Source organism: Otolemur garnettii, unplaced genomic scaffold, assembly GCF_000181295.1.
Source record: "Otolemur garnettii isolate 467f Iridium unplaced genomic scaffold, OtoGar3 scaffold00034, whole genome shotgun sequence".
NCBI classification, from domain to species: Eukaryota; Metazoa; Chordata; class Mammalia; order Primates; family Galagidae; genus Otolemur; species Otolemur garnettii.
In genome coordinates, this window is record NW_003852429.1 from 10,303,409 (window position 1) to 10,317,975 (window position 14,567).

At 37.9% G+C, this 14,567-nt stretch overlaps 1 protein-coding gene and 1 pseudogene across 4 annotated transcripts in view; both read right to left on the reverse strand.

Annotated features, from left to right (window-relative positions):
* NALCN (sodium leak channel, non-selective) overlaps nt 1–14,567 on the reverse strand; it is a 329,433-nt gene that overhangs the window by 212,698 nt on the left and 102,168 nt on the right. For 2 of the 4 annotated variants that reach the window (XM_023513099.1, XM_003789605.2), the window contains exons 8-10: nt 8,427–8,569; nt 8,182–8,286; nt 714–800 (exon numbers count right to left, since the gene is read on the reverse strand). In XM_023513099.1, the coding sequence (XP_023368867.1) occupies nt 714–800; nt 8,182–8,286; nt 8,427–8,569 (335 nt within the window). The remainder of the gene's footprint in view (nt 1–713; nt 801–8,181; nt 8,287–8,426; nt 8,570–14,567) is intronic. The other 2 variants (XM_023513101.1, XM_023513100.1) reach the window with 1 other exon arrangement.
* On the reverse strand, nt 10,039–10,346 carry LOC100964557 (annotated as a pseudogene).

Consider the following 14,567-nt stretch of genomic DNA (forward strand, 5'->3'; position numbering starts at 1 on the left):
GGGGGGGGGGGACGCTATGGAATGTTAGGGACCCTTGTTAAGGTGACAGTGTTTTGAACGAGTTCCTGATACTTTATGGGGGAGAACTAATCAAAATGCCAGTGTGGGCCACTGAATTAGAGGCAAGGGGATTTATTGGGCCTTATGAGAAGCCTGGAGCAGATGATGAGTGTGGAAAGGTCACAGGCAGGGACTGGCCACCCCGATCACTGTCTTCTAACCACCAGGAAATCGCCACAGGACTCTCTGGCTTCCCCTGCAAGCCCATCACCTCATGTTCGCCGTCTGGGCACTTTGCTAAGGAAGCACCTTTATATCAGTGTTGTTCTGAGAGCTTGCAAATGCAGAAAATAGGCTATGTGCTAAAACATTTTCTTTCCAGGAACTCAGTGGGGTATAAATGAACTGTGACCATACCTGTTCACCACCCCTCAATATTTGTAAAATAGTTCTGTAGAATTTCCTATCCCCTGGATACTACCCAAGTACTTTTCACATGTATGCATTCATTAATCAGAAATTTATCAAGTCCATACTGTGTACCTAAAAAATGCTAGGTCCTGGGAGTACAGGATGGACTCAATTACTGTCCCTGCCTTCAGGACCATACATTTAGGCAAATCTAGAGTTTAAAGAGCTGTGAATTTCCTTGTATAAAATAAAATTCAAGGACCCTTGCTGGGTATTTTTTTTTTTAATGGCATCATACACACCTGGAGGCAGGCTGGGGCGCGTCCCTGGGGCTTGTTGACATCCACAGCTACCAGCTGCCACCCGCCGGCAGCATCTTCATGAAACATCTTCAAAACAAAGAGGGAGATGAGTCAGGGCCATTTAACAGGGAACACTGAGAACCCGACTGTATGTTTCCAGCTTTCTGTACTCTTACATCATCACGGATTTGTCTTATTACTGATTTATACTTGGAACAGAAGTCATTTCAATTATATCCATTTTAACTTTGCAAACATAAAGAATAATAAAAAGTACAATGATAATAACTTGAGTTTGAGTACTTGCTCTATGTCAGGCACGTGTTCCCCTATCTATGCTTTGCATAGAACTGCTCCAATATTCTTCTCTGTGAAGGAAATACTTCTGTATTTTATCCTCATTACATTGATTATTATCTATCAGATCTGGGAAAAATCAGACAAATATTCTAAAGAATTGTGTCTGGTGTGTTTTTACTATAGGTGACAAACTTTTATTTACTGGACATTTCTTACTGAGCTAATAAAAATATTCTCAGGATCAATAATCTAAGACATTTGCACATGGCACAGAGAAAGAAACCAGTGTTATTTTAGTGACAGGAGACATATGCAGTGCTTAACAGACTTGGTGTAATTATTTGAACCAGGCTTAAATTAATCTGCTCAACAGAAATTTGAGGTGCATATTTATGAATATGATGTACATGCTTCTTTCAGCTTGGAAATGATGAAATTCAAGATACTCTAGGTTGAATTGGATCCCCAGGTTATTACCTCACTGTATATGTTATTTATTCAAAAATTACTTATCTGTCAATATTACATCTAGCTGGAAGACATTTCCATCTTATACGAATTTTCCCACTAACCTAATTTCTTTCCAGTTACTAAGGTGTGTGTGTATGGAAGGGGTGTAATGAAGTAGAGGAAAATTAAGGAATTTTATTTTTCTAAGTAAAAGTCCTAACAAAAAGCACTCCCTGTTTCCTCCCTGCCTGAGATCCCTGTTCCGCATATATGAACATTTTCTTTCCCATTCTTAGTTATGTCTTCACATTAGTTAGTCTGACCCTGTGTTGGAAAGCGGAATTGTTGCTGGAAATGTGAGTGAGGTCACTCAAAGATCCCATCCCTTAGGATTTACAATCTCAAATCTCTAGCAGATTATTTGCAAACAGTAAACTCACCCTCTATAAAGTAATAACGGTGGGAGACAAGTGCCAAAATTCACAGACCATATACGTATTTTTTAAATGACAAAATTGAGGTGCGCATTCACGCAAAGATTCTTTGATAAAGATGCCAACTGCAAGTGATTTATCTCACCTGTCCATTTACACAGACTTTGGAGTCTCTTTAGAATGTATTTTAAAAGCTATTCTTGGTGGGAGAATTGAGCACATCCTTCCTGAATAGGCTCATTCTGAGAATAGAGACCTCAGTGGAAAGGCAAACCTGTGAAAGTGCTTTCTACAGGCCCTGTCAAAATTCTGGGAATTTCCTTTTTAGGACAAAAGACAAAACCAATCCTGCTAGTTAAAACCCTCTGTTCATAATATCCGATGCCCTCTTATCACGGCACAAAGCATCCGTGGGGCGTATATATTTGCTTTGGTAGCAGACTAATTTTCCCTGTTAAATTATTTTTTTTTTTCAGAGAGCCAAAATCAAATGAATCAATTTAATTGTCAATAAAAGTGTTCTCTCAAAGTCACTCTTTTGTATGAAATAAAGTAAAGGAAATGCAAAATTTTCAATGTCTCGTTAGTCCTCTGAATTTTAAAACAACACTTAGATTGGTTAGTACATAGCAGAACAGCAAATCTTTGAGACAGAAGGTGGGCTGTCGGAAGCCAGCAACCCTCAGAAACTTTCTGTTTCCCCTGTCTTCCAAAGTAAGAGAATTTTTATGTGGCCACTAGACCACCAAGAAAAAAGACTAATTAGTATCCTTTCTGTCAAGCTCATCTTGACCATATAACTACATACTGGCCTATAGGATGCAAGCAGAAACTGTCTCTTTCTTCCTGTATTTCTCCTTGCTGCTCTCTTGAACACAGATGTGAGGGTTGGAGCTATAGCAGCCTTATTAGTCCACAAGGCAACTTTGATTATGCAGTCTGGGGAAGGAGGAGCACAAAGGCAGAAGGAATCTGTGTCTGTGGCCACACAGACCACCATGCAACCCCAAATGACCTTGTCCAACTCTCAAGAAAATGAATGGAATTCTACCTTATCTAAGCCATTTATTTGGACTTTTTATCCCTCGTAGCTTAACCTACTTAAACAGGTGGTTTCAGTTAGAGTGTCCAATGATTTCTTTCCTTTGAATGACATAACTCTTCCCTTCTCATTATTGAATTAAATGTTTATTCATGAACCCCCCCCCAAAAAAAAATCTTAAACCCATCCTCCAGAGACAACCACTACTAACATTTTATAATTAACCTTCCAGGTATTTTATAAACACACACACAAATAAGTTCCTTTTTTGGTACTAATACGTTGTCAGTATGTTTTCATATCAAATAAAGTTCAATTATTACTTTAATGGTTTGCATTTATTCCTATTTCATAATTTAGAAGCAATGGTTTATTGCTAGAGATTAACATTATTTACATTTTTTAATTTACCAAAAGTGCCTCATAAATATCCTCAAAAATACATCCTTGACTACTATCCAACACTGTTCTTAGACTAAATTCCTAAGAGTGGGATCTCTTAGTCTAATAATATATAGTCTTTAGTCCTTTTCATACATATTGCCAAACTGTTTTATGAAAAGCTGGTCTAATTTACATTCTCAGTAACAATGCATGTATATGAGAATTTCCCTTTCAGCCAAGGATAAACACTGTCTTTTTTAAGAAAAGAGAAGTTAACATGGGGGGCTAGAACAAAGATAACCACGTCAAAGGCAGGGTTTGCAATGCCTAAATTAAAAGGAGGTAGGAACTCATAATAAATACAAAACCAAAGTCTCCAGCAACCTGGTTTCGAGTCTAGGTCTACCAGTTGCAGGTTGTGTAACTTAACTTTTTTTTTTATCTGCAAACCAGAGACAATAATAGTACCATCTTGATATTACGGTGAAGATTAAATAAGACAGGTTATAAAGGCATTACCTAGTGCTTAGCGTAGCTCCCAATATATGGCACCAGTTGTAATAAGATGTTCTGAATTCGTGGAGTGCCAATAAAATGAATAGATTTCCATGAGCTCTCGGCTCTTATCACAATCATTTTGAAACCCATGGAAATTTTAACCTTGATAATTATCTCAGGCTTGCTCCTTTGTGACCACCAGGATTTTACAATGGGTCACCTGATTTACAAGGAAGTTAAAAAATGTTTTGGGGATTATTCTACTAGAGGCAAAATATCATCATTATCTTTAGGTTATCTAATGGGAGGTAGTAAGAGAAAGAATCTTGGTAATAGAAAATAGTATCAATTAAAATTCCAAACTCAAGATAGACACACACACACAGGATAATGCATAGAAAAACTATTTTGAAATACGTTCTTTGAGTTCTTTCAAAACCAATTTTTTAAAAAATATAGATAACATTCATGACACAAGATAGTAAGCGTGGACTTCTGGCTTGACTTAATGATTCAATAATATATTCAGTGATTCAGCCTCATGAAATGAACTTCCCATTCAGAGTTTCCTATTATGTATGTATTATTCTGCTAGTATTGTTTCTTATTTGAAGGAGCTCACTAATGCACCATGCTAGAATTGCCCTTCCCTAAACTGCATTACTCATATTAAATTGCTTTCTCACATATTTTAATGATGCATATTCACATGGAAAGCAATGACCTTGGAACACAGTAAACAATTTTTTCATACAAGCCCTTTGCCTCTCAACACAGCCCCGCATCACACACAAATGTTGCTATAGCATTATAAGAACTCTAAGAACATCGATGGAACCACAAAGGAAGAAAAACTTAAAAATGTCCATTATAAATCTTATAAACCTTATAAATCTTCTGTATCAAGAGACAGCAATTCAGAAGATGTGTCGGCAATAGTGCTCAAGCAGAAATAACAGACCCAGAAATTACTGCTTTCTCTAAACAACCAGAATATTTATTCACCAAGCCTTTCACATGACCCTGCTGGTTCATGATTCATTTACAAAAATTAGCCATGTATTGACTGTCAGATGCCTGCTTTCTGTCTCTTATTGCCAGGCATAACAGAAAAGTAGCTTTGGCTAGCATCTACTCCAGGCAAAGTTGGGATATGATCTTCCCTTTCCTGGCCAGTCTAGGTCAGAGGACCAGAGGACCGGTAACAGTGTGTGAAGTGAAGCTCTGAAGTAACGGGGCAAAGGTCTGGATTAGAGAGATTCTGTGCTCAGGGCTTTGTCTGCCCACATACTGGGACATCCCAACATCTGGTGCTGCAGCAACACCACTAACAATTTATGGCAGGTTATTCCCACCATGGAGCTCTTATACCAGGGGTGCGTGAATCTCTTGTCCTTCTACCCAGTACATAACTTAACATGTGGCAGCTGCCACCCATGTCTAAGAACAACTGTACAAGTATGAAGGTCAAATGCTCCACCATAGTTCAGGCACACTCATGATGACTAATTTGAAATTTTCTGCATCATTTTCTGTCTGTTTTCCTGTTACACATTATATTATGATGTCCATAAGACCACTGGTATTAATCTTTCTGTAATTAATTTCTATGCTGTGACTTGGAGGCTTTTGGAGGTGACCAGTCAGCTAAAAACTGTTGCTTTGCTATTTTAAGGAAAGCGTTTTCATTCCTCATTTCCTTTTGCCTCTAAATCAGAGCCAATTTTTAGTGAGCTGCCTAAAATGTCTGAAAGCTACCTCTTTGTCCAGCTAATGAGGGTGTGTATGTGTATGTTGTGTGTAGAACACAGTAGAACCTCTGTAAGTCGACCACCCAAGGGACAGTAACAACCAAGTCAACATAGGGAACAAGGGCCAACCATACTGATACATACATGTGGCACTTGTCCGGTCTGGTCTACGTAAATTAGATCAACTCAAGCAGGTGGTCAGTGTAGGGAGGTGGCCTATGGACATTCTGCTTTATTTATACACACCAGGCTATGTAGACTTACAAGGCCATCATGCCCAGAATCCCTCTAGCTCTTCACTGAGAATAACTTATATCAAATAACTCTGATTTTCCACATACTTAAAGAAAGGCAAGAATGGACTTCGTGTCTGAAAAACTACGTGCTTTACAACATAATAACCATCTTATATTATATCCTTAAAACCTGTTTTGTTAGAATTAGAATTGTGATTTAGTGTTTTAAACCACTTAATAAGAAGTCCGTGTTCCCGGGGTTTGGTCAGATTTTAAAATGTAACAAAATCAAAGCAAATCATGTCTCTCTCCCTTCTTTACACATAAAAACGTCTGGCCCCAGTTGCAAGTGGCTAGGAAGGGGTGGGCGGGGCCTGAGGCCTGTTGCTAGGCTACCTAAGTGGTGTTTCATCCAGAGGCTGACAGCAGGAGCTTTGGTTGCTTAGCAACCAGGTCCTCAGCCACAGCGTTTTTCGTAATGAAGGTTTTTCACAATTCTCTGTGTGATTACCTCTGCTGAATATCTAGATGCATTACCTCTGAATTACCAACTTATTCCTCCTGATTAGGTCCAATTTGGCATCAAAATGATTTTGTACAACTTTGTTCAAAGTCTCTTCACATTTCACTGTCTATGATAACTTCCGGCAGATTTGGTGGCACTTGGAAACACTACTTTTCCAGCTGTGATTTTATACTTAAGAGTTACTCAATAAACATAATATGGTTTTTAAGACATTTTAGATAATCTCCCAGGAACACGGCATGAGATTTAAGTCCTGAGTTGATAGTTCTACGTTCAAATGAGGTCTCAGTGTCTATAACAGAGAGGATACCCTTGAAGAAGTTGTCACCTCAGAATGGACTTGGAACTTTATTATTCCTCACAGTTTTATAAAAGAGAGGAGAGAAGAGATAAGAATTCACTATGGTCGACTCCTTTCAGGCTTTCCTGCACGGTATCTCTGGTATAACCTATATCTCATTTTCAAAAAAATCTTTCATGGCAGTTTGAGTAGTTGTTTGACAGAACTGAGTAACCTTAACACTGTTTAATAAATCGGCCAGATGATTCCCTTTACGGCAGCATAGTGATGCTGTAACACCGTAAGCCTTTGCCCAAATCCTATTGGGTTTACTAACATTTAAGCATATAACTATTACAAGTCCAGTTAGGAGGTCTTCAAAGTACAATTTGCACCTTGGTTCTTTAATACTAGGAGTGCAAAAGATGTACACGCATTTTCAGGGATGTTATCTGTGTATTACTTTTCATTCGCCATAACCAGAAGTGTCTGGTTACCACTTGGCACTGATGAGACCCGCTCTGAGCCCCTCTCATAATTGCAGAAGCCAAGCGTCACTTGTTTCGTCTTTTGCTATCAGTATGTATTATAACAGTTTAATCATTGTTTTTCCTTTTCTAAAATGTGTATACATTTTTGGCACCCTCTATATAACATCGTCCCAAGAGAGCTGTATAACTATTTACAAAAATTTCTTTTGGAATTTAAATAAATCATTTAATATTAATCTTATTTAATATTAAATAGTAGTTACACGGCCTTAAATCATTTTATTATTGATCCTGAAATTTTTATTTTCTCTCTCTTTTAGAAGGTTTCATACTAGAAGATATGTGAACTTGAATTCCTCTTTCTAACATCCACTAAAACAAACACACTTAAAAAATCCCAAAATAAAATCACACACATTGGATCGGGCTTATTTTCTTACACAAAAACTCCTCTGCTGCTTTAGTAAAATTGTAGGCATCTCCCATTTCTCAGGAGACTTGTTTATGAGAACAACATTGTTTTCTCGGAACTTACTATGGGAACCCTTCTGAATATATAGCTATCCTTCAAAAATCATTGGCATGCATTTGGAGTAGAGGGTCTTTTTCAAAGTTTATTATATTATGTTTGATTTGTTCTGAACAAAATATATTTTCCAATTCAAAAATTCTAGTCCTGTACATAAGGCACATCATATAAGCTTGCAATTACATGAATGAATACTGAAAAAAGTGAAAAATTCCATCATTGTTATATTTTATCCAGAAGCCCTTTGAGGGCTTGTGATATCAGAATCAAATCAAAGGTACATTTCAAATTTGGGTGATAATCTTGGATTTGCATTAGAACCACCCATGGAGCTGCTGAAAAATATGGATAGCCTCACCCTCCTACCTAGAAAGTCTGATTTGGTTGCTCTGGGTTTGGGCCTCTGCACCTGTATTTCTGAACAGCTGTCTCACTGAGTCAGACGGTAGACACCTGTCATATTGGAGCTTCTGCATGTCCCACTGATGATGAGATGGCATATGCTCACACTCCAGTGGGCTGTGGCATGACCTCGCTGATACTGTACCTGCGTGGTAGCTGTGGAAGTGGTGCTGCTCCTCGAGCCCCACATTTGTTGAAACTGTACTCTGATTTCTGCAAATGTTTCGATGATGACAGCAATAAACACATTCTGAAAGAGAGAGAAAAGCATACCACGTTGACCAAACACCGGGCAGGAGAAATCAGAGTGCAACCACAACCAAACAAGAGATGTGCACAGCTCTCATAGTATAGATTCTATTAGTACATTTTTCTTCTCTTTTGCGGTACCTTCACAAGCCAGGCAAGGAAGAAGATGAGAGTGATGAAGTAGAAGTAGGAACGCCAGCGGGGGAAGCTGTCAATTGCTCTGTACATGAGGAACACCCAGCCCTCCTGAGAGGCAGCCTCGTACACTGTGAATATGCTGGTGCCTGTCAAGAGAGAGGGGAGCAGACTGAGTCACAGTTGACTTTTGAAATACGAAAACATTTTCCAGAAAAACAATCAATATTTATACAGGCTCATTTTCTCACTGACAAGAGCTTTTCAAAAAGGGATTAAAGTCACATGCAACGTTTTAGTGTTCTTATGTGTCTATAAATTTATTTTGTAACACTGAATCCATATCTTAGTTTATCATTCCTTTTAGTATTTCTTTTTAGTTTATTTCTATTTTTATTTTTTGTGGAGTTAGGCATCTTGCTATTTTGTGCAAGCTGGTCTTGAACTCCTGGCCTTCAGTGATCCTCCTGTCTCAGCCTTTCAAAGTGCTGGGATTACAGGCATAAGCCTCTGTGCTAGGACTTTCCTATGAAATTTTAGGAAAGATTTGATAACGTGTTTTCTGCTTTCAAACTAGCGTAATTTCAATATTTATAGCCATAAAATGATTTCATTCTCTTTATCATTACACATTCTATGCATGTAAGAAAATACCACACGTATCCCATAAATATCTACGAATATTTTGTATCAATACAAGGTTTTCAAGAGAGGTCATTTTCTCTTAGTACCCTTCATTTAAATGAAGTTATTTATTCCTGAGGGACTATGCTGACTAAGTTTATAGGACAGCAAAGAACTCATACAAGATGACTTTTAAGTAAAAGGTTCAGGGTAGAAGAGCACATACAAAAAATAAAACGCCAGCAGAGAACAGAAGCAACTGTTTCTGTTGATGACTCAGAGGTACTAAAAATGGGCACAAAGTTTGCCATTGTGGACGGAACATGAAGAATAATTTTGACATAAAACAAATAATTTATGCCCTTTATTTTCTTCCAACGGTCGGAATGAAAACAGAAAAGTAGCTACAGAAATCCATTTTGAGCTACCATGAAAGTTTAATAGTTCTTCCAAGTAAATATTTTTGGGTGAAATATGGGGATTGTCAATATAAGAAGAAATTTGAGAGGAACACTGAAAATTACCCTTGGTTTCCCTGCCCAGATCTTTCTCAATTACATTTACAGGTAAGATGTTGTTTGGAATCATGAAACAAAGAGTATATTGAGCAAAGAGTCACCTGGAGGCTTCTAGTCCATTGTTACTAACTGGACAAAGAGAAAACGGGAAAGTAGGAACCCACAGTTCACTTCAAAGAGACAGGATTGTTGTTAGAAAGGGATGAGACATTTCTGAGAACATAACCAAAACACTCCCAAGAATTTCCCATATACGTGACCTGTCCTCGGTAAAAAGGCTCTGTAGGTGTTCCTAATACTTAACTTGGCCAATTGACTAAGATAGTCCGTCATCACTTTTCTTTTATATATATTCCTTTTTTACTTTTTACAGAATATTGATTATTATTGTTTAATATGTGATTTCTCATTTGTCATTTTGGGTGTCTTTTATTGTAAAGGTACTTCTGTCTGATAACAAACAGTAGCCACAGTGGCTATTCTGGACCTTTATATTGGGTAAATTCAATTCCTTCCTGAGACACACGTCCCCTTCTGTATTTCTGAAGTTCTGTTTCTATTATTTCTGTAGTATCTGGTGGACCCTGATACAACAGCAAACGTGGTGATTTGCTTCCCTTAGAATTCTGCGAAATTGCAAGAGTGAGATGGTAGCCCTGCTGACCTGCAGGCTTCTGAGAGACGGGTTTAGGATGGTCCCTTCTGTCAGGGAATCTTACAGATGGAGCCTGTGGCTTGAATTCCAGAATGACCCTGCTGGTGATGTCATCTTACTGCCTATCATGACCTCCCCAAAGGGGGAGCTTCTGGGCTATAAGCCAAGGGTACCTGGGGTCCTGAGCAGCTGGGGCAGGAACTTCCCGGGACTCCTCATTACTTATCTACTACCGGCTTTGCAAAATATAGAAGAAAATCACTTAAAACAATTTACTTACTTACTTGAGACAGAGTCTTTCTCTGTCATCCTGGCTAGAGTGTAATGGCAACGTCACAGTTCACTAGAAACTCAAACTCCTAGACTCAAGCAAGCAATCCTCTTGCCTTAGCCTCCTGAATATCTGGGACTAAAGGGACATGCCACCACCCCAGCCAATTTTTCTTATTTTTTTAATACAGATAGGAGTCTCGCTCTTGAACAGGCTGATTTTAAACTCCTGACCTCAAGCAGTCCTCCCACCTCGGCTTCCCAATGTGCTAGGATTACATATATAGGCCACCACATCTGGCCAGAAAAATCACTCTTAAAAGCAGATTTAGTGGTTGACCAATACTTAAATTGACATAAATCATATTTATGACCCTCTCATTTTCTTTGGGAGGTGAACAACCCTTAGAAAGAAACTTTACTGAAACTTATTCTGCACATCCTGCTCTCTCTGCAGTCTTTCCCTTTGGTTCTCTGACACCAAACTTGGAAATCCTGAAAGCCTGAAGAGGCATACGTTGTCTCATGTGCTGCTGGCAGCCTGAAACAATGCAGCATTGGTCCTACTTCCCAGGAGTCAGGAGTACAGCAGCAGAGTAAACGTGCAAGAATGCACAGCAGTTACAGATAAAAGAAGGGAGCTCAAGGCCCCAGGAAGATTGGGCAAAGGGCAGCAGTTGGTAAACGGGAACACAGGGTAATGGAACATTTGAAATGACCAGATAACGTAGGCAGGGAGAAGAGAAGGGGGAAAATGTTTCGTCCCTTTGAGCTTTCTTCATTTCCCTACTTTAAGCTATTGATTAAGAATCTAAAGGTCTTAGTGCAGCTTCGCTGCTGAGCCTCCATGCAGCGGTAGTCATGTGGCCATTCCCCTGACTGGGCCCTTTATCCTGAGTGGGAAGGCCCCTGAGGAATTCAGCCTGTCGGCCTTCTACACATCATGGCTTATTTAGTTGACACTCTATCCCAAGGTTCCTCTGCTTTTCTGTAGTGACATTTGAGGATGGATAATGCTTTGTTTTATGTGGCCATCCCACGCATTGCAGGGAGTGTAAAGCATCCCCTCTCTACCCACTAAATTCCAATAGCACCTCTGATGGCCAAGGGGTGATGAGCAAAAATGTTTATAGACATCGCCTCATGTCCTCTGCTTACAAAATTGCCCAAGTGGGGAAAACTTTGCTATCTTAACATTGTGTGTTATTTTGTAGCTTCTGCCCTGCAGGGCCTAGCTCAGAGCCTGGCACATAATTTATATTAAATGTATTTTTTAACTGAATTAAATCTTCTCATTTGGGGAGAATTCAGTGGACAAAATGGAACAGTTAGGATATTTATTAAAAATTCTCTATTGGCTTATAAACTATTTGGAGATTAAATAATTTTAAGTCAAGGGAGAGAACTAAAGACCTATATTTTAAATGATAAGTGGATTTAAATATAAATGTTTATTTATTATAACCTACCTTTGAATTTAACATTTTATTCATCTCTAAAGGTTTCTGAAGTCTTATTGCCTACATCCCAAGATATCATTTATTTACATAAAGTATTTGCCCCATACAGCCAATATCTCAACAGTATCATTATATTAACACTTATCATTCTGGTTTCATGAACTATACATTGGATGAAAAATCTTATTTCTTTGAAAATTCTTGCAATTTAATAAGATGACTGGACATACCTGCATTGGGGGAGCGGATATGATCTCTATAGAATGAGGCATTTTTTTTTTTTTTTTTTTTTTACCAGTATGGGGGTTTTCTTGTTAATCAAAATGAGACATTCAGTATAATCATGGAAAAACAAAGAATGAAACAGACTTATGCTTAATCCATGTTCATGGAATCTGTTTTTGTCTGGCCCATGAAACAGAGTATTGAATACAAACTTGCTACAGAGCTCACAACACCTCAACGATGAATTCCGAGCAGCAACAAGCAGATTTACAACAACATGGCTGCCTCTTTAACTTCACTAGCACTTATAGCTTGAGGTTACTTTTTGGTGACAAAATCTATATTGAAATCCTTTTTGGTTCTGATGAACTATCAGTTTCTCTCATTCTCTCCACTCTCCGATTTAATATCTTTTATACAGATTTTAGCCACATAGTTAAAAAATATATTAGCCAACAGCCAATGCTCAGATTCCTTGCACCTTTCTGCAATGTTTTTATTCCACCCAATTCCCCTACCCCACCTCAATATCTACTTTGCGTGAACTGATAATTCAAATCCTGATAGTTAGACATATGGAAAAATTAAATTTTACCCAACAGTAGTAAATCTGTTTGTCATGAGACCATGAAAAAAACATCAGTAAGAGATGTGCATTTTTACAATGGACAACTGGTTTCAACATCATGAACCTGTCACTAAGGCTGACTGTATCTACTTGCGTGAAATAAGAATGTCAGCAGACTGGCACTAGCAAGAAAGGCCCATCTTGAATTGCAGATATATACTGAACAATAAACCAGCTAAACTAACTAAATTATTTGGGATGACATCATTATTCTAATGAGTAAAACCTTTATGAACAATTGCTTAAATCATATTCAATTTTACTAAAATATTTTCCCCCCAAAATTAACTCAAGAATTTTTCCTGATAGAGGTTGCTATAACCTTACGGTGATAACAATTATCAACACAACTTGTCCACATTCTCAACTAACGAGCCCCACACACCCACGCACTCAGCCTGAGAATTGCCACACTGCCATCAAAGTGATAAAGCAAAGTAAAGCAAAACAAAGTATTTTTTATTTGCTATTCTAGAATGTGGAAAACACACACACAATAGGACACTGTTTAGTCTAAATGCTTCATAGTTATAAGCCTTATGTTTCTGAGTGTCTCCATTAAGATTTTTATTTATTTATTTTATTAAGCATCATTTTGGCACAAACTTGCCTCACTGGTGAAATCACTTTAACTGCTACTTTACACTTCACTGTCTTTATCACTAAGGTTTTGCAAAAAGATCGAAGATCATGTAGAAAAAAGAACATATATGTGTACATACACAGTATTTTCTAAGTTAGATGTTGTAATAATTAATAATGATTCCTAGCTGAAATATATTTCTTCAAACTTAGACAATTTCTAAACTTGCAAGTTCCATATAGAAACTACTGCTAGAAAGGGAGAGGTGAAAGTTTTAACGGTAGTACTCACAAATGGAAAAGAAGTGTTGACGAGGTTGGATGCTGACATTGGCAGGGAAGTTCAGCTATTAAAGTAGAACGGTTCCCAGCATACTGAGCCCACATGCCAACTAAAACTTTCCTGCCTCCCGGGGCTCAGCCATTTCCAGGTAGGCTGGGAGTAATGGTACAGCAAAGAAGAAGTCATATCAGACAAACCCCTGCCTTCCATCAGCCCTGTGCCTTTGATTAGTGGGGATTTCAGATCAAAGAGCTTCTTGAAAATTCATTTTCCATTAGTTGGCTTTTAAAAAAAGCTACAGAAAAACTACACTTTGCTACAATTATCTGTCAGTTACCTGCCTCTATTTCTTACCTAGGTGGCACTGGATCAGTCTGAGCCTCAGCCTTCCATGGGTCTACTAGGGCAATGATGGTACTTGTTGGTCACCATGAAAACACCAAATAAATTTTAATTAGAAGCTTTTCAATTTTCTCAAAGAGCAACAAAGCGATATTATGCTAGAAATGTGATCTATTTTTAGAGTCATTTAGCTGTGTCACCCATTTCTGAAAGATTTATTGAGAACTAGAATCAAAGGAAATCAAAGCAAAAAGATGAGAATTTGGTGTAATGTTCAAGTAATTAATAATTATGAAATAAAAATTTCATAAAAGTCTGAAAATTATAGCCAATGTTTGTGGAAAATACTAAGACTACTTTTCTGATTTGGGGATGCTTATAGTTTGTTTTTCTGAATTATTATATACAAACAATAACTTAAAACTTAACCAGGAGGTAGACCTGGTCAGTTTATGCCAGAATAGCCACAATAGCAAGAATTTTTTTTTTTAGAGAACCTAGAAATGAAACCAGTCTCATATAACCTCCTGATCATTGATAAAGAAAAAAAAAAAAAAAAA